This window comes from Macaca mulatta, chromosome 7, assembly GCF_049350105.2.
Source record: "Macaca mulatta isolate MMU2019108-1 chromosome 7, T2T-MMU8v2.0, whole genome shotgun sequence".
Lineage (NCBI taxonomy): Eukaryota > Metazoa > Chordata > Mammalia > Primates > Cercopithecidae > Macaca > Macaca mulatta.
The window spans coordinates 50321818-50341746 of NC_133412.1; the positions used below are offsets into that span (position 1 = coordinate 50321818).

At 45.0% G+C, this 19929-nt stretch overlaps 1 protein-coding gene and 1 long non-coding RNA gene across 4 annotated transcripts in view; one reads left to right on the forward strand and one right to left on the reverse strand.

Annotated features, from left to right (window-relative positions):
* Positions 1 to 19929, reverse strand: part of LOC144329963 (uncharacterized) — a 96468-nt gene that overhangs the window by 65682 nt on the left and 10857 nt on the right. The gene's annotated exons all lie outside the window — the stretch shown is intronic.
* Positions 1 to 19929, forward strand: part of LOC712182 (uncharacterized) — a 60397-nt gene that overhangs the window by 19728 nt on the left and 20740 nt on the right. For 2 of the 3 annotated variants that reach the window (XM_077939785.1, XM_077939784.1), the window contains exons 2-5: positions 13309 to 13425; positions 14980 to 15042; positions 16150 to 16233; positions 18038 to 18129. In XM_077939785.1, the coding sequence (XP_077795911.1) occupies positions 13309 to 13425; positions 14980 to 15042; positions 16150 to 16233; positions 18038 to 18112 (339 nt within the window). In that variant the 3' untranslated portion in view covers positions 18113 to 18129. The remainder of the gene's footprint in view (positions 1 to 13308; positions 13426 to 14979; positions 15043 to 16149; positions 16234 to 18037; positions 18130 to 19929) is intronic. The other variant, XR_013395727.1, reaches the window with a different exon arrangement.

A 19929-nucleotide genomic window follows, 5' to 3' on the forward strand; every position in this document is an offset into this window, starting at 1 on the left:
AATAGGAATCCACTGCTCACCTTTATTTTAAACTGATATGTAGAAATTAATATTATTACAAAATGCACACATCTTAAGTGTTCAGTTTGATGTTTTGACAATTGTATACATCTGTATAATAATTACCAAAAGAAGCCATAAAACATTACATTTAACCCAGAAAGTTCTCAAATACCTTTAAATCACCCCTGAGTGCCTCCCCACTCCAGTGATCATTTCCTGATTTTTATCACTGAAGATTTGTTTTACCTGCGTTTGGATTACATATAAGTGGAATCATATAATAATGTACTCCTTTGCATCTGGCTGCTTTCACTGATAATGCTTGAAAGACATCCATATTGTATGTATCAGGACATTGTTCTCTATTGCTGAGTAGTATTTCATTCTATAAATATACCACACTTTGTTTATTCATTCTCCTAGTGAAGGACTTTTAGGTTGTTTCCAGTTTGGGGCAATTATGAATAAGGATGCTATCGATATTCTTACACAGCCTTTTGTTTGTGTTTTTTGTGTATATACGTTTTCATTTCTCTTGGATAAATAAGAGTAGAAAATTACTGGTTCATATGGTAAGTGCATATTTATAAGAAACTGCCCTCTTGTTCTCCAAAGTGGTTTTACCATTTTGTACTCCCATCAGTCATGTATGAGAGTTACAGTTGCTTCACATGTCTGTCAGCATTTACATTGTCAGGTTTTTTAATATTAGCCATTTCAGCATATATTAAATAACTGATTTTAATTTACATTTCCCAGATGATTAATGATGTTGAGCACTTTTTCATATGCTTATTTTTCATTTGTGTATCTTTGATGAAGTGTCTTTCATGTCTTTTCTCATTTTAAAGTTGGATGTCATTTTATTGTAGGTATTATTTGTATTTTGCATATAAATCCTTTGATGGATAGATATGCTATGATTTTTTTTAAAGACTGTATTCGCTTATTGGGATCTTTTGATGAACAAATTTTTTTGATAAAATCCACTTTATCAGTTTTTTTATTTTATGGTTTTATGACCTCAAAGTCACAAAGAACATATTTTCTTCTAGAAGTTTTATGGTTTGGAATTTTATGTTTAGGTCTGTGATCCATCTCAAATTAATTTTTGTGAACAGAATGAGGTTTGATTTTTTTCCAACATGGATATACAGTTGTTCCAGCAACATTTACTTAAAAAGACTTTCCTTTATCCATGAGATTGACTTGGTACCTTGGTTAAAAATTGATCACATGTGTGTGTGTATTTCTACATTTTCTGTTCTTGTCCATTAATCTGTTTGTGTATCCTTACATCAGTACCACACTTTGCATTATTGCAGCTTTCTAGTAAGTCTTTAAATTAGTAAGTCCTTCCGTTTTTTATTTTTCAAGATTGCTTTGGTTATTCTTGATTCTTTGGATTGTCATAAAAGTTTTAGAATGAGCTCATCTTGTTTTTCAAACTTAGCTGTGCTGGGTGAGCTGTGTTCATGCCACTGCATTCCAGCTTGGGTGACAGCAAGACCCTGTCTTAAAAAATAAATACACAGGCCGGGCGCGGTGGCTCAAACCTGTAATCCCAGCACTTTGGGAGGCCGAGACGGGCGGATCACGAGGTCAGGAAATCGAGACCATCCTGGCTAACACGGTGAAACCCCGTCTCTACCAAAAAATACAAAAAACTAGCAGGGCGAGGTGGCGGGTGACTGTAGTCCCAGCTACTGGGGAGGCTGAGGCAGGAGAATGGTGTGAACCCGGGAGGCGCAGCTTGCAGTGAGCTGAGATCCGGCCACTGCGCTCCAGCCGGGGCGACAGAGCGAGACTATGTCTAAAATAAATAAATAAATATATAAACAAATATATAAATTACTGCTAGAATCTTGATATGGGGTTTTGTTGAGTCTATAGGTCAATTTAGAATGAACATTTTAATAGTATTGAGTCAGCTAATCCATGAACATATTAGGTCTTGTCATTTATTTAGGTATTAAATTTTTTGCTCAGCGATGTTTTGTAGCTTCCCTTGCATAAGACTTGCATATCTTACATTAGACTTTTTCTTAAGCATTTGGTTTTTAAAATATTTTTAATTTTTTTTTCTTTTTTGAGATGGAGTTTTGCTCTTGTTGGTCACCATGCCTGGCTAATTTTCATTTTTAGGCTGTTTGTTGCTAGTATCTAGAAATACAATTGATTTTTTGTTTGTTTCTTTAGAGATGGGTCTCACTATGTTGCCCAGGTTGGTCTCAATCTCCTGAGCTCAAGGGATTCTCATGCCTCAGCCACCCAAGTAGCTGGAACTTTAGGCATGTGCCAGTGCGCCTGGCTGATTTTTGTATGCTGATCTTGAATCGTGCCACCTTGCTAAATTCATTTATTCTAGAAATAGTTCTTATAGATTCCATACAGTTTTATATTAAATATATACACAACAGTGTAGTTTGCAAATAATGCCTCTCTGCACTGGCTACAATATCTAGTGCAATGTTTAATGTGTGGTGAGAGCAGACACCTCGCCTTGTTCTCTCAATCTTAGGGATAAAGATTTTAACATTTCATCACTAAGTATAATGTTAACTGTAAGTTTTTCACAGAACAGCCCGAAGAAGTTCTTTTCTATTTCTAATTTGTTGAGAATTTTTATTAGGAAGGGTTGTTAAATTTTGTGAGATGCGTTTTCAGCTTCTAATAAGATTATTATGTATTTCTCTTTTTTATTTTGTTAAGATGGTATGTTATAGGGGTTGTCAAACAGTGGCCCATGGGCCCGATCCAGCCCGTGGACAGTTTTGTTGTTGGTTTAGAGACAGTCTTACTCTGTTGCTCAGGCTGCCAGGCTGGAGCGCAATGACATGATCATAGCTCACTGCAGCCTTGAGCTCCTGGACTCAAGCAATCCTCCTGCCTCAGCCTCCTGAGTAACTAGGACTACAGGTGCATGTCACCACACCAGGCCAATTTAAGAAATTTTTTGTAGGTCTTGCCGTGTTGCCCATGATGGCCTCAAACTCCTGGCCTCAAGCACTCCTCCTGCCTTGGCCTCTCAGAGTGCTGAGATTAGAGGTGTGAGCCAGCACACTTGGCTCCCATGGACTGTTTTTGTTTTTGTTTTGAGACAGGGTCTCTGTCACCCAGGCTGGAGTGTGGTGACATGAATGTGGCTCACTGCAGCCTCAACTTTCCTGGCTCCAGCGATCACCCTGCCTCAGCCTCCTGAGTAGCTGGGGCCACAGGTGTGCACCACTACATCTGGCTAATTTTTCTTTTTACTTTTTGTAGACATGGAGTCTTGATATGTTGCCCAGATTGATCTGGAACTCCTAGGCTCAAGTGATCCTCCTGCCTTGCCCTCCCAAAGTGTTGGCATTACAGGCATGAGACACAGTGCCCAGCCTATTGCAGTGTTTTTTGTTTTTTCTGGTTTTTTGTCTTTGTTTTTGTTTTTTTGAGACTGAGTCTTGCTCTGTCGCCCAGGCTAGGGTGCAGTGGTGCGATCTGCAACCTCTGCCTCCCAAGTTTAAGCGATTCTCTTGCCTCAGCCTCTCAAGTAGGTGGGATTATAGGCACATGTCACCAAGCCCAGCTAACTTTTATATATTTAGTAGAAACAGGGTTTCACCATATTGGCCAGGCTGGTCTTGAACTCCTGACCTCAGGTGATCTGCCCACCTTGGCCTCCCAAAGTGCTGGGATTACAGGTGTGAGCCATTGTGCCTGGTCCTGTTGCAGTTTTTATTAGAGATGAGTTCTCTCAGCTTTTGTCTATTAGACAATGTCCTTCCTTTTATTTCTAAGGGGTATTTTAGTTGGATATAAGATTCTATGTTGACCTTTTATTTCTTCTTTCAGTACTTTAAAGAAGTTATTTTATTGTACTCAGGCCTCATTTGTTTCTGGTGAGAAGTCATTCATCATTTTAATTTTTATTTCCCTTTCCATAATGTGTGGTTGTTCTCAATGGCTGCATCTGTGCATTATATTTACTTTTCAGCAGATTGACTAGGATATGTCTAGGTATGTTTTTCTTTGTATAGAGTTTACTGAACTTCTTGGATCTGTGTTGATGTCTTTCATTAACACTGGTTCTTTCTTGGCCATTATCTGTTTACATTTTTCTCTCGTCTCATACTTTCTTGCTTCTCCTCTTTGGAGATTCTAGTTACATGTATATTAGATGATTTGCTACAAACCTACAGATCTCAGATGATTTTTCCCCTCCCTGTTTTCTTTTTGTTTTCAGTTTGGATACTTTCCATTTAACCATCTTTAAGTTTTTTGATGCTTTCCAATGTTAACCTGTTAAACTTGTTTATTGAATTCTCCATTTAAAATTTTTTCGTTTTAGTTATTGATGAATACATAGTTGCACTGAATTATTTTTAATTTTTTTCTAATATTTTTATTTCTAGCATTTCATTATATTTGTATAATTACCATTTTCTGCTGAAATTTCCTATTTCTTCATGCATGTTTTCCACATTTTCCACTCTACTTTTTAGCATTTTAATCAGTTATTTTATTGGTTTTTTTCCCTTGTATCAGTTATTTTAAAGATCCAAACTGATAATTCAACATCCGGGTCTTTTCTAGTTCTGCTTCTGTTGGGCCCTTCCTCTCCCTTACCATGAATCTTATTTTCTTGCTTTGTATATTTGATTGGATGATGGACGTTTTATGGTGAAAAAAAAAAGAGAGAAATTGAAGCAAATATTTACTTCCAAAACAGGGCATGCCCTTTGTATTTTTTTTCAGGCCACTTGAATGGTGGCTCAATGTGATGTATATGAATTCTCGATTGAGGCTTCATTGCAGTTTTAGTTTAGTTTGATTCAGTTTACCTCTAGCTTCAAATATTTTGAATGAAGGTAGAATCAGAACTCTCATATCACCAGGGTCTGAGTTTTGGGCATTGGCAAGATTCCAGAGATCTTACTTTGCTTCATAGCTAAGCCACCAGCTTTTATCAAGGTGGGAGATCTTTCCCTGCTTTACAACCTTGCTGCCAGGACTTTTTTTTTATCAATGAGCTGGGGACAGGAGGATATTTTTCTCAGCTCTCATGCGTGCCCTGCCCTTTTGTAGAGGAATGTCCACAATGCCTAGGGAAGGGTTTCTTAGCATTTCTGACCCCAGTTAGCCTCCAAGAGTGCCTCTGTTGGATTTCACAACCATCCTGCCTCCCCTTCATCTTTAAAGGGTATTTTGCCCTTGGGAGAAGTCAAGCTCTCACAGCTTTGGTTCTGTTATCCACAACTTTAGTGTACTACACCCTCCTGTACCTGGTTATCATCTAAGGGGTAAGATTGGTGGGAAGCCTTCCTCTGTGGATTTGGGTCCTCTAGGTTCTAATGGCAAACCAGCCTCCAAGGGGTTGTGAAAATTTTGTTAAATTTCAACATGTTTCTCTTTTCTCCCCCTATAGTATTCCTCTTCCTACCGTAGTTGAACTAGGAAGAACAACAGCTAGGGGTTCTGTTCTCTCCTATGAAGGAGTTGGCACTTTCTAGAGTTTGGATCATTTAGGTTTCTTTGGTTTTTGTTTTTGTTTTGAGACAGGGTCTCACTCTTACCCAGCTTGGAGTACAGCCTGTAGTGATCTCAGCTCACTACAACCTCTGCCTGCCTGGCTCAATGGATCCTCCCACCTCAGCCTCCTGAGCAGCTGGGACTACAGGCGTGTACCACCACACTCGGCTTATTTTTGTATTTTTTGTCAAGACAGGGTTTTGCCATGTTGCCCAGACTGTTCGCCAACTTCTGAGCTCAAGCGATCTGCCTGCCTCAGTGCCCCAAAGTTCTGGGGTTACAGGCATAAACCACTGCACCCAACTTAGATTTCTTTCTGTCCTTAGTTTTCTGAGGAGTTAAACATATTTTTTCTAGCAAATCTGGCCTTTTGTTGTTGTTTGCTAGAGTGGGAGGTATATTCCCTTGTGACTTTCTTCATCTCAGTAGTGAATTTCAGAAATAGTTAATTTTTTTAATAAAAAAATTTTTTAGGTCGGGCGTAGTGTCTCACGCCTGTAATCCCAGCACTTTGGGAGGCCAAGGCAGGTGGATCACCTGAGATCAGGAGTTTGAGACCAGCCTGGCCAACATAGTGAAACCCCAACTCTATTAAAAATACTAAAATTAGCTGGGTGTGGTGGTGGGTACCTGTAATCCCAGCTACTTGGGAGGCTGAGTCAGGAGAATCGCTTGAACCTGGGAGGCGGAGATTGCAGTGAGCTGAGATTGTGCCACTGCACTCCAACCTGGGTGACAGAGCAAGACTCCCTCTCAAAAAAAAAAAAAAAAAAAAAATTTTTTTTTTGAAACAGGTCTGACTCCACCCTGGCTGGAGTGCCGTGACATGATCATAGCTCACTGCTGGCTTGAGCTTCTGGGCTCAAGTGATCCTCCTGCCTCAGCCTCTTGAGTAGCTGGGGCCACAGGCATGTGCCACCATGCCTGGCTAATTTTTTTTTTTTTTTTGGTAGGGTTGGGGTCTCGCTATGTTGCCTGTGATCCTCCTGCCTTGGTTTTCCAAAGTGCTGGGATGAAAGGCATGAGCCACCACACCCGGTTAGGAATGGAAGTTTAAACAATGGTTTTATTTGCATATTTCATTAGCTAGTATTTTTTTCCTTTTTTGAGACAGAGTCTGGCCCCGTTGCCCAGGCTGGAGTGCAGTGGCACAATCTAGGCTCATTGCAACCTCTGCCTCTTGGCTTCAAGTGATTCTCTTGCCTCAGCCTCCTGAGTAGCTGGGATTACAGGCACCCGCCACCACATCCAGCTAATTTTTGTGTTTTTAGTAGAGACAGTGTTTCACCATGTTGGCCAGGCTGGTCTCAAACTCCTGACCTCAGTTGATTCAGCCACCTCAGCCTCCCAAAGTGCTGGGATTACAGGTGTGAGCCATCATGCCTGGCCTCATTAACTGTTTTTAAAATTAAAAGTACCTATAAATTTTGTAGAATCATAAAAGCAACACCTTTCCATCTTAACTCCCCTAGTGCCTCTACTCCCTCCACAGAGACAAATATCTTAGCAGGTTGTTGTGTTTTCTTTTCCAAATTGTATTTCTAAAATGTGTCAATATCTTTTCCCTTATTGTTTTATTTTTTGTAGAGACAGGGGGGTCTCACTGTGTTGCCTAGACTGGTCTCAAACTCCTGGCCTCCTACCTTGGCTTCCCACGGTTCTGGCATGAGCTACTGCACCTGGCCTCCCCTTATTGTTTTTTAAAACCTGAATGGAAGCATACTATATTTTCTACACTTCTTTCATGTAACTTATTTTAACAACCTGAGGACTTTTAGAGGCTGCATAGTATGTCTTAGTATAGATGTATCTTAGTTTATTTAAACAGTTGCTGGTTATGGACATTTCCATGTTCCCAGTATTTTTTCTCACAAACAATGCAGTATTATGCCTTTGCCCACATTCACCATTGATTGCTATTGAGTATATCTGTAGTATCAAGAATGGGCATACTGAAAATGCTTCATGAAGTCCACTGAAGCTTCATATTATTTTGAAGTGATATTTCCCAAAGTGTTGGCTGAACTCTCAAGAGTTTGTGGTATAGGGTTCGGGAGGACTGGACACTTCCAAAGAGGCATAAGGTGCTACAGACTTGCCCAGCAGGTGGCATCAGAACAAAGCTGGCTACGGACCTTGTCAGTACAAATGATAAAACATTAAAAAGGTAAAAACTCAACTGTAGCTCCTTATTTATGCATATATTGGGGATGCTGAAAAGTTACCGATGCCTGATTCCTCTTCTGTGTCCTCAGCCTCTATCATAAAAATAGACAAATGCCATTTTTTTTTTTTTGTATGCCCAGCACAGCTCTATGATTTGAACGATGTTGATGAGCAGGGTCACATTTGAGGAGATTTGCTAAGGGAAATAAAGATCCATCTGTGACACAAGAAACATGTTTTATGTGATTTCTGGGATTTTCCTGTGAAGATACTTTTTGTTTGTTTGTTTGTTTTACAGTGGATCTCACTCTGTCACACAGGCTGGAGTTCAGGAGTGCAATCATAGCTCACTGTAACCTTGAACTCCTGGGCTCAGGAGATCCTCTCTCCTCAGTCTCCCAAGTAGCTAGGACTACAAGCACATGCCACCATGCCTGGCTCATTTTAAAATTTTTTGTAGAGACGGGTCTCACTATGTTGCCGAGGCTGGTATTGAACTCCTGGTATTGAACTCCTGGGCTCAACTCCTCCTGCCTCAGCCTCCCAAAGTGTTGGGATTACAGGTGTGAACCACAGTATCCAAATTATTATGTTTTTTAAAAAGAGATTTTTCTAATTATGTATATAATTACAGCACCTTAAGTTTAGTGATTGCAATTTGAGAAACCAATGTCCTTTCTTATTAAAAAGGCCCTTGTACAGAAAGTGCTCTATCTTCCTCACAAGATCGGGGGTCAAAGGAGAGATTTTGAAACATTATAACAATGGCTTCTAGTTACTGAATAAAGAATGTCATTTGCTCCTCACAGGACCCCTTTCAGGGGGATTTTACATATTGGGAAACAACCTCATGAGCTTTCTACAAACATCTTTGTCCTCGAGTCTTCCCATTTCAGCAATTGGCTGTACCACTCATCCAGCAGCTTTGAAAGTTAGAAACGTGGCAATCTTCCTTTAACATCCATTTGCCTTTCCCTCATTCCCCCATATCCAATTCTGTGTATTGGAGGTTTTCCCACCTCTAAACTTGAGAATCCATTTACTTTTTCTCCATCTCCTTTGCCATTACACTAGTCCAAGTGAAGCGTTTCATCGTCTCGTTTGCAGTATCCTTTAGTTTACCTTAGATTATCAATTTTTGTCCCCCTCCCAATTCAGTCTCTACTCATGAGCTAACATGAGTTTATAAAGTGTTCATTCTGACCATGCCATTCCTTGCTCAAACTTCTCTAGTGCCTTTCCAATAATTTTATTACAATAAAATTCCTCATATGGCCTTTGTGGATCTGCACTCTACCTCTTCTCCTATTGCAACCAACCCTGTTACCTTTTTCTCTTTTCACACTGGTCTTCATTCTGTGCTGCAAACTGGCTGAGTTTCTTCCATCCTCAGGGCCTTTTGCACAAGTTCTTCCTTTGCCTTAGAATTCTTTCCTGGCCTGCACACCTCTTCATCCCCTTTCCCTAAGCTAATGCTTTACCCTTTAGGTCTCATTTTAAACATCTCTTACCCAGGAAAAATTTCCCTGTCCAAACAAGTCTAGATTCCCCTTTGTTTGTTCTAACTGTTCTATATTTCTCCTTCTTAGCATTTATCACAATTCTTGATATGTTGTCCTTTTCATTTCCTCAGTCTCTATTATTGGAGTAGGTAATACATCCATATAGTACAAAATTCAAAGTGTATTAAAGGTATAGAGTAAAAAGTCTTCTCTTCCCTGTCCCCCTGCTACCCAGTTCTCCTCTTTAGAACCACTTTTAGCATTTTGAATATCCTTCCCGAAATATTTTCTAAGTATACAAGCAATTATGTATATATTATTCCTCTTTATTTTTGCCTTTCATTAATACAGATACTATATGCATTTTCTGCACTTTATCTGTTAATAATGTATCTTGGCAATTATTCTATATTAATATGTAAATAGTTGCCTCTTTCTTTTTCATGCACCATATAATATGGACTTTTATTTAACCTCTCTCTAGGTTGGTTTTAGGCATTGGTTATTACAAATAATGCTGCATTGAATATCTTTGTATGTAAAGTCATTTCCCATGTCTATGCCTATAGAATAAATTACTAGAATTGAAATAATTAAGTTAAAGATTATGTGCATTTTTAATTTTGATAGTTACTGCCAAACTGCTCTCAATGGAAGTTTTACCAATTCCCACTAGTGAATGCATTTGTCCTCACAATTACATCAGTGAAATTTTTGTTCTTTGCCAATGCAAGAAATGGAAAGTATCTCTTGGAAACTAATTTGCATGTTTTTTTTTCCTTGCACAGTTATATTTTCATATGTTAAAGAGCCATTTGTATTTCTTGGTGAACTGTTCATAAACTTTGCTTACTTATTATCTAATGTCTGACTAATTTGCTACACTCTAAATTCCCAATTCATACTGAAGTATCGCCCTTCCAATTTAGACATACAATCTTCCTCTTCAGTGATGTCCACACCAAAAAATCCACAGGCCCCTGAATTTTACATGGGCCTAAGAGTCTTACTGAAAATTGGAAGTCTTAAGGTGTAGTCCATTTTATGCAGTGTGAGGCCTTTCATGTTCTGAAATGTACTACTCTTGACTGACTTTTTCTTCTTCACCCTGTCCAGCACTGTGCCCTTATTATCAAGATAAATGTTCCCCTTTCTCCCAGGAAACGTTCTGACTTTACCCTGGTCCCTCAAGGACTCTCCTTCTCCCCCAAATTAACTTTCAAGGAGTTTCTCCAACCCCAAATGGCACCTTCCTGAAAAGATTTCTAGTGGATACTGTTTTCTCTACCTCACTACAGATGTATTTTGCTGCTTGGCTCCCCTCTCTCCACTTTGCTATGGCAAACATTTTTTTCCAGAGATATATCAAATGAAATGAATATGTGGCCCCTTGTGGTGATTTTTGTTGGGATCCCTGGTATTGATTTCTTCTAGTTTAGATAATTCCACCGTGGCAAGCTTTTATTCCTAGCATACAGCTCATGAGGAGAATGTAAGTCACTTGGTGTTATTAATGCTAAAATAGTAAACAAGAACACAAAATTTGCTAGATTAGAAGTGGATTTTTTTTTCCAGGCCGGGCACAGTGGCTTATGCTTGTAATCCTAGCAGTTTCGGAGGCTGAGGCAGGCAGATTGCTTTGAGCTCACGAGTTCGAGACCGGCCTGGGAAACACAGCGAAACCCCGTCTGTACAAGGGTAATTTTATGAAACAATTAGCCAGGTGTGGTGGCGCACACCTGTGGTCCCAGCTACTGGGGAGGCTGCAGTGGGAGGATGGCTTGAACCTGGGAGGCAGAGGTTGCCGTGAACCCAGTTTGTGCCATTGCACTCCAGCCTGGGTGGCAGAGTGAGACCCTGTCTCCAAAAAAAGAAATAAAAGGGAAGGAATGAATTAGCATGAATGAGAAAGGCATGATCTGCAGTGAGCCACCCATGGTCAAAGTTAGCAGATACCAACTCATTCTCAGAGCGAAGCAAAATCAGCCCAATGCTTTTGGCAAACTGGTTGCCTCCCTGTCATCATCATGTGGGCTCACTGTGGCTTGCCCTTCTGGCCTTGCCTCTGACCTTGCCATCTCTGGGGAGGCTTCTTTGCAAGCCCAAGCCTGGGCTCCCCCTCTCAGAACCATGTGCATACTTGTACTGCAACTGGCTTTTTGCCTGAGCCTCCTGGAGGGCAGGGGCCATCTGGCACAAACCTGCATCCCAGCAGTTGCTAAATTAATGAACAAATACCAAGTCTTTCACAATGTAACTTGAGAGTGGAGGTAGTGGTAGTGGCAACTCCATCTGGGGGATGAGAGAAGGTGGAGGCTGAATTTTGGGGGTGGCTTGCAAAAGAAGAGGAGAGACTATTAGCAGCTAAAGAAGTGGCCAGGCTAAACACCAAGCATTTTCCTGACTGGGGAGCTGTGGGTTTGTTTAAAGGTAGGGCTGAGTAAGGGGTGAAACCAGTGAGCAGGAGAGATGGCTAGTGCTGGACTGGAGTGAAAGGCATCTGTAGAGGCAGGAGACAGGATGGGGAGGGAGAGGAGTTGGCCTAGGACAGGACAGGACAGGACAGCACTTATTTGAAGACTGGGGGGCAGGAGGAAAGGAAGGGGAGGGATTGAGAAATGACCTGGAGGTCCTCAGTCAGCTGGGAGAAGACCTGGAAGAGGGGGGATCAGCTGCTGTTGGGATGGAGAGGAAGGCCAGGAGAGGCAATGACTCACATGGAGGGAGGGTCGGGGATGGGGAGTGGGCGGTGGGGGTTGGGGATGGGGGGCGGGAAAGACATACTCGCAGGGGATCAGAAGGCCCCGTGGCAACTTTGTGTAAGTCCTGGTTCAGTCAAGGAGAGGAATCCGAGGGGAAAGGCTGATTAGACCCATGGCCCACTCTGAGAGAAAGGGGTATTGTGTGGGTGCAGGAGGAAGAGCAGCTGGGAAGTAGGAGTGCCTGGGACTGGATCCAACTGGAAAGGGGGCAGATATGTCCCCAGGATCAGGGTAGGGACCCTCTAGGAAGGGGGTCTTCTGAGAGGGAGGTTGTGGGCAGCACTGTGTAGGGGTCCTTGGAGGTGATTTCTGGGAAGGGGAAGTCTGGGGCAGGGCTGTGAGGAGTCAGGAAAGAAACTGTGAAGTCCACTCCTCACCCACCTCCTGAACCCTGGGGTCTGAGACCCTCAGGAAAGAGGGTTCAGTGGCACAGGAGGGTCCAGGGCAGGAGACAGAAAAGTGGCCTCTCACGTCTTCTTGGAAAGGAACTCTGACCACCAGTGTGAATAGTCTCGCAGAAAGCTAAGCAGACACCCAGCGAAAGCCGGCCCCTCCCACTCTGGGAGAGGGGAGGGGCCGGCGGTTGCATGGGCAGCTTTCCTTGTGATGCCACAGGTCCTCTGGACATGCTGCTGCCTGGCCACACCTCCTTTCCCTTTCATCTTTCTCATCAACCAATGGGCTTGGGAGCATTAAGGCCATGCCCCTATTCTGTGTTCTAGTGGGGTCCTGGTTATCCCTCCTCTGGCTTAGTACAGAGCAGGCATGTTGGATTTGGGGCTTTTGTTTTGTTTTGTTTTTGAGACAGAGTCTCACTCTGTCACCCAGACTGGAGTGCAGTGGTGTGGTGCAATCCTGGCTCAATGCAACCTCTGCCTCCCGGGTTCAAGCGATTCTCTTGCGTTAGCCTCCTGAGTAGCTGGGATTACAGGCACCTGCCACCACGCCCAGCTAATCTTTGTATTTTTAGTAGAGACGCAGTTTCACCATGTTGGACAGACTGGTCTTGAACTCCTGATCTCAAGTGATCCACCCACCTCAGCCTCCCAAAGTGCTGGGATTACATGCATGAGCCAACGTGCATGGTCTCTTGCTGTTTTTATACTTTCTCTATATCCATATAGAGATGTTTCGCATGTAAGTTTTTGTTTCTTTGAATTTCTCATTTTTATTACCCCTGCATCATCTGCTACCCTGAAGGATCTGGAGGTAAGAGGCCCTGGGCCAGGGTGCAGTGACCCTGCAGGCCAGCAGGCCAGCCCTCCAACCTCCTCTCGCAGCTGGAGCTCGGTGCCCCTCTGCCAACTGAGACAGTCCACACACACCCCAGCCCTAATGATTGTTCTCTCTACCTCTCCCCGCAGCCCTTCTCCAACTCCACCTCTCTGCATGCGCCTCAGAGCCGGTACCAAGAACTGGAAGTAGCCCTGGACTCAAGCTCCGCAACAATCAATCAACTCAATGAAAACGTAGAATCATTGGTAAGAGTCCAGTGGGGTCTCCTGATTCCACGCTGCCAATCTTGGGCCTTAGTTTCCCCTTGGGGCTCTGAAGAAAGGGGCTGAGGGCCCCTGGTCCAATGGGCAGATGGGGAGCTGAAGCACCCAGGCCTCACCTGGGGGACTCCAGAGCAAGGAGGATGCAGCATGGCTCTTCTGTCACTCCCTTCTTTGCCATCTCTCTCTTCTTCAGACACCCCTGCTCCAGTCCTTGCCACACACACCCTGGGGTTGTCACCTCTCAGGGAAGCACTAGTCTGACTGGTTGTCAGGGGCCCCGTATTTCTGCCCTGACTCAGTCTCTAATTTGCCCTTGAGTCTGGACAAGCCACCTCTTCTCCGTGGGCTCATGTTTCCAGAGGAGGTAGAGAGTATCAAAGGTCTCTGTTAGCTCTGAGAGTCGGAGATTTGGGACCCTAGAATGGAAACCTCAGGGCCAAGGGCTCTCGTCTGTCCTTTTCTGTCCTGTATCTCTGCTGTGAAGAACCGTACCTGGCTTGTATGTGCTCAGTAAATGTTTGTTGAATGAACACACCTTTCTAAATCACAAGCTGGCAGAAGGGTGGGCCTTTCTCAGACTCCATCTCTAGAGGTTTATGTTACTGTCCTTTCGAGAGAATCCAGATTCAGATTTTGAGTTCTGTGGCTATTGGCGAAAACCAGCAAAGACCCAAATCCTCTGTCTTTGGGAGCTTGAGGAGAGTTGACCAGTTCGTGTTGCCACTTGGCCTGAGAACTTTGCCTTTAAAATCCATTCCTGGCCCCCGCCTACCACATCCTGGTCTGGGGAATAGAGCCCCGTCAGTCACCTGAATTTGACTCTCCCCACAGAAACAACAGAAGAAACAAGTGGAACATCAGCTGGAAGAAGTAACTTTTTTTTTTTTTTGTTCATGATATAAATGCTGGGTTTGGGGGGAATTCATGACTGCTGCGTTTGGGAGGCACTCAAATGTAGAGGTGCCAGTCTCATGTCGCCCACTCCCAGCCTGGGGAAGAAGGCTCACCCCTCAGATTCTACCCCATCCTTCCAGGTTATCCCCCGGTAACCTGGTCCCATGGGTAGGCCTGTCCTGGGGCATTGGTGGCATGCTGGTGGCATGTCTCTTGCTGTGCCATCTCTGTCTCCTTCGGGTAAGGGCTCTGTCTTCCTCTTCCTATAGGAAAAGAAAGCAAACTATGGAAATACACAAAGCACAAACAGAGCAGTTAGGGGTGAGTGGAAGGTGTGGAGTTTTCTCCTGTCCTCCCAAGAATGTTTCTTTCCTTCTCTTTCAGTGCTTGCTTGGCTTTTCTCCCAAAGGTTCAATTCCAGACAATCAACATCCTCATGTTGGAAAAGGCAGACGTGAAGACCACAGTTTACCATACTAAACGTGCCGCCACTCCCTTCGAGGGTGGGAATCTGGCACCCTGTTATCCTGCAACCTAGCACTTTGACAAGTCTTTAGGGGGAGTCCTTTGGGCCCCATCTCAACCTCTTTCATTACAGGAGAATCCAAGGATCTGACCAGCCACTTGAAATATTCCTTGCAGCGTATTGGAGAGTTGGAGCAGGCTCCCTCTGCTGTCTCCATGCAGCAGCAGGAAGAGGACAGGGTGAGTCCAATGAGCTGCCCCGTCCCCTGGCAGCCTGGCTTCCCAGATGCAGGAGTGAGCCTGAAGGTCCCTTCTGCAGGATGCAGTGTCCTGCCCAGAAGGCAGCATGCTCATTTCTCGCTGCTTTTGTGTATGGTTGTTAGAGGCAGCCTGGGGTGAGTCAGCTGCTGTGGGTGAGTTGGGGGCACCGTGGGGAGCGAGCACTGGACGCAGAGCTCGGAGGCCACACAGCAGCTCGAGGACTGGATGGTGAAGATGAGAAGTTTCGATGTGGGGAGCCCAGGCCATTCCACACAGTGCCCCTTAAAAGGGCAAGGGGTAGGCTCAGTATACAACTCGGTCAGTAAAGATCAAGTCATTTCCAAGCCTGTTGTCTAGTTTTTAAAAGAACTGTTCCACACAGTCCTGGAACAGGAGAGGCTGCAGGAGTGGGAGGAGAGGCTGTGGGAGCAGGAGAGGCTGCTGCAGCAGGAGAGGCTTTGGGAGCAGGAGGAGAGATGCTGGAGCAGGAGGGGCTGCGGGAACAGGGAGAAAGGCTGAGAAAGCAGGAGGTAGAGGCTGCTGGAGAAGGAGAGGCTGCTGGAGCAGGAGGAGAGGCTGAGGAAACAGGAGGAGAGGCTGTGGGAGCAGGAGGAGATGCTGTGGGAGCAGGAGGAGAGGCTGAGGGAGCACGAGAAGAGGCTGCTGGAACTGGAGCAGAAAGCCAAGCTCTGGGTCGAGCAGGCAGAGACACACATGCATACCATGCAGAATGACTGCACCACCATCAGCCACGTGCTCTCCCAGAACCACGAGCTTGGCGAGCAGCTGGGCGAGGCACAGTACAACTTCCAGGAGCTGGTGGGTTGCCCCACCACGGGAGCCTGCCCTCCTCCCTGGCCCTCCATGCCGTTGTTTCCCCACCTGTAAAATGGGCATATGTAGCCCTCACATGAAATGGTACTTCTAAAGGAACCTGTGAGCCAGAGCCCTGCTCTGATGACTGTGAGAGAGAGGGGATGATTTTTCTAACCTGCCCCCACCCTTCCCCTTGACATGGGAGGCAGACATCAAGTTCTGGGGTCTCCAGCTGCAGTGGGTGGCTGCTGATTGCTTCTCTTTGTCCAGAACAGTGAGAACAAGAGCGCTCTGCAGTTGGAGCAGCAAGTAAAGGAGCTGCAGGAGAAGAAGCTGAGCGAGGTGAAGGAGATGGTAAGCTCTGCCCCATCCAAGAAGGGCTGGGAGGCAGGCACCAGCCTCTGGGGAAGGGAGGTGTGAGGCCAAAGGCAGCTCCAGCCTGGGGGCAGGCGATGCCAGCACCCTTCAGGGCAGTCCTGTGACTGTTTCTTGCTTCCTGCCGTCTGACTTTTAGAGGTGGGTAGCCCTGGGTTCCTCCCATGTCTGGACATTATACTCCCAGCTAGAGGCATGGAGCCTCCCAATCAGAGGGGAAGAGACAGTGGTATAAGAGGCTCCTTATACCGGGGCTGGTGGCTCACGCCTATAATCCCAGCACTTTGGGAGGCTGAGGCAGGAGAATCCCTTGAGGTCAGGAGTTTGAGACCAGCCTGGCCAACATCATGAAATCTCATCTCTACTAAAATTACCAAAAAAAAAAAAAGAAGAAAAAAATTAGCCAGGCATGGTGGCACATGCCTTTAATCACAGCTACTCAGGAGGCTGAGGCACGAGAATCGCTTGAGCCTGGGAGGTGGAGGTTGCAGTGAGCTGAGATTGTACCACTGCACTCCAGCCTGGGCCACAGAGTGACACTCTTGTCTCAAAACAAAACAAAACAAAAAAGCCTCCTGAGATTCAAACTGGATTCCGGCCTGGGTTCCACTGGTCACCCTTCAACTACTTTGCATCTCTAAGTCTCTGTTTCGTTAACTTCAAAAGCAAGTTAGCATTTTGCTTGCAGAGGTGCTGAGGATTAAATGAGAGAATACATGGAAAGCATTAGGCTTGTAGCACACTTAGCAGATGGTGGTTGGCTCCCTCTGGTTTTCCACCAGTCTGTGGCCTACAGTTTAAATGGTAGGAAGGAGGTGAGATTTTAGGCTGGGGAAGGAAGTATGGGGTTCTAGGCAAGGGAGGAATTCTCTATGGCCTGGAGCAAGGGGCCAGGGACCTGGGCAGATGACAGAGCCCCACAGTGCTCTCGCTACCCTATTAATGGGCCCAGAATCTGGAAGCAAGTCACCACGTGCCCTCATGCCCAGGGTCTTCCTGGTGGTGGAGCAGCGGCGAGACTAGTACCTGGGTCACCTGCAGCAGTACGTGGCCACCTATCAGCCGCTGACCTCTGAGAAGGAGGCACTGCACAGGCAGTTACTGCAGACCCAGCTCGTGGACCCACTGCAGCAGCAGGAAGCTTGGGGAAAACCGGTGGCTGAGATGGCCTGCCAAAACTGCAGGAGACCCAGGGGAGGGACTTGCTGAGGACAGAGCTCCAAGAGGGATGACCTGGCATCTTCCGTGCCTTCTCACTCTCTTTCCCGTCCCCTTAGGAGCGCCTAGAAGCTCCCAGCCAACAGAAATAGCAGCTAGAGACCCAGTTGAGCCTCATGGCTCTCCCTGGAGAAGGTACAGGAGACCACTCAGAGAAGGAGGAGACAGCCCCAGGAGGAAGGGGGGACTGTCAGCAGCATAGGATTGAGAAGCTGGAAGAGACCTTTAGAACAGCTGGTCATTATGCCGACCGGGTGTCTGCACTAAGCTCGGCATGAATATGGTGACCTCCTGGGATTGAGGGGCCACCAGGTTGCCTAAGGATGGGTGGACTGGCCCAGATCAGAAAGGGAACAGGTCAGAACTCCCACACCAAGTGGTAGCAGGACTGTGCCTGGGAAATATAGCAAGATCTTGGTGCTTAAAAGGAAAAATAAAGAACAGCAGCTCATTCCCCTCTGGGGAAGGGCTGGGTCAGGGTTACACAGTGAGGGTGGGGAGAGGTGGGCCCACAGTACCTCCCTAGTTGGGTTGTCTGAGGACCCCTCTGGCCACCTCCCCACAGGAGATGAAGGAGGACATCTGGACACTGAGGAGGAGGAGGTGCCTCAGCCCATGTCACGCATCCTGGAGGACCTAGAGAGCCGGGAGGCCATGGTGAGCTGACTCCCCCTACACCTCCTTTGCCACCTTCCTCTGTGGTCCCTCCGAGACTCCCTTATGCTCTTTGTTTCCCCACCTTCTGATTTCTTACCCCTTCCAGGAGCCAGTGGTCAGACACCATTTCACCTCTGACCAAGAGGTGCACTCTCTGAGGTCCCATGGGAAGGGGCTGCGCTCCACCTCCCTGCCCCGTTTGTTCTGTGAATGTCCCGACAAGTAGGGCATCAGGGTGGCCAGTCCATGCAGCCAGGTTCCAGACATCCCCAGGATCTCAGCCCCTCCAAGGGTACCTGGAACATTGAGGCAGAGGGAAAAGCAACTGGCCAGAACACACACCCAGCTCCCCACACGCTCTAGAAGGTTTCAGGTCTCTGCCTCTCAGGACCCCAGACTCCCCCGATTCAGCCTCGTCTTAGTTCTGACTCTAGTACCCAGAATTTGCCTCTATTTCCCAGTCCAGAAATTGGAAAAGAACATCTCCAGGTCCCTTGCTTGAAGACCTGGCCAGAGCTGGTGCCAGGCTACAGACACCTGGAAGGAGGCGAGAAGGGCACACTCGCTTTCCCATTGTCCTGGGAGGCCCACACACCAACATTGCCACCACTGCTGCCCCCGAGGAGCACAGCCAAAGTAGACACACACAGGAGAAGGGGAAGGGTTGAGTGAACCTGGGACACTGCACCCCAACTTTAGTGTATTTTTGAATTCAATTTGCTAATATTTAGTGGAGGATTTTTGCATCAGTATTCATCAGTGATATTAACCTGTAGTTCTCTGTTTTGGATGTATCTTTGGTTTTGGTATCAGAGTAATGCTAGCCTTGTAGAATGAGTTTGGAATAGTTGGGTAAGTTCTCTAGTTTTGGAATAGTTTGGGTAAGGTTGGTGTGAGTTTTTCTTTAAATGTTTGGTAAAATTCAGCAGTGAAGCACTAGGTCCCAGATTTTCTTTGCTGGGAGACTTTTTATTACCATTTCGATCTCATTATTTGTTACTGTTCAAGTTTTGGATTTCATCATGGTTCAATCTTGATAGGCTGGATGTGTCTAGAAATTGATCCATTTTTAGTTGGTTTTCTTATTTCTTTGTATATAGTTGCTTATAATAGCCACTAGTGATCCTGTGAATTTTTGCGGTATCAGTTGTAATGTTTCCTTTTTCATCTTTGATTTTATTCATGTGGGTCTTCTTTTTGTCTTAGTCTTAGTTAGGCTAAAAGTTTGTCAATGTTGTTTATCTTTTCCAAAAACCAACTATTCTTTTCATGGATGCTTTGTTTTTTTCATTTCAATTTCATTTATTTCTGTTCTGATCTGTATTATTTCTTTTCTTCCAATAATTTTGGGTTTGCTTTGCTCTTGCTTTTCTATTTCTTTAAGGTGCATTGTTATGTCGTTTATTTGATGCTTTTCTACTTTTTAAAAGTGGGTGTTTATAGCCATAAAATTCCTCTTAGTACTGCTTTTGTCGTATCCCGTAGGTTCTGACATGTTGTGTTTCCATTATCATCTAAGAAAGATTTCAGTTTCCTTCTTAATTTCTTCATTGACCCCACTGGTCATTCCAGAGCATATTATTTAATCTCCATGTGTTTGTATAGTTTCCAACATTTGTCTTGTTACTAACTTCTAGTTTTATTCCATTGTGATCAGAGAAGATGTTTGATATTATTTCAATTTTTAAAAATGTTTGAAGACTTGTCGTTTGACCTAAGATATGGTCTGTCCTTGAGAATGATCCATATGCTGAGGAAAGAAATACGTATTCTGTAGCCCAAGGAAGAAGACACCCGTCC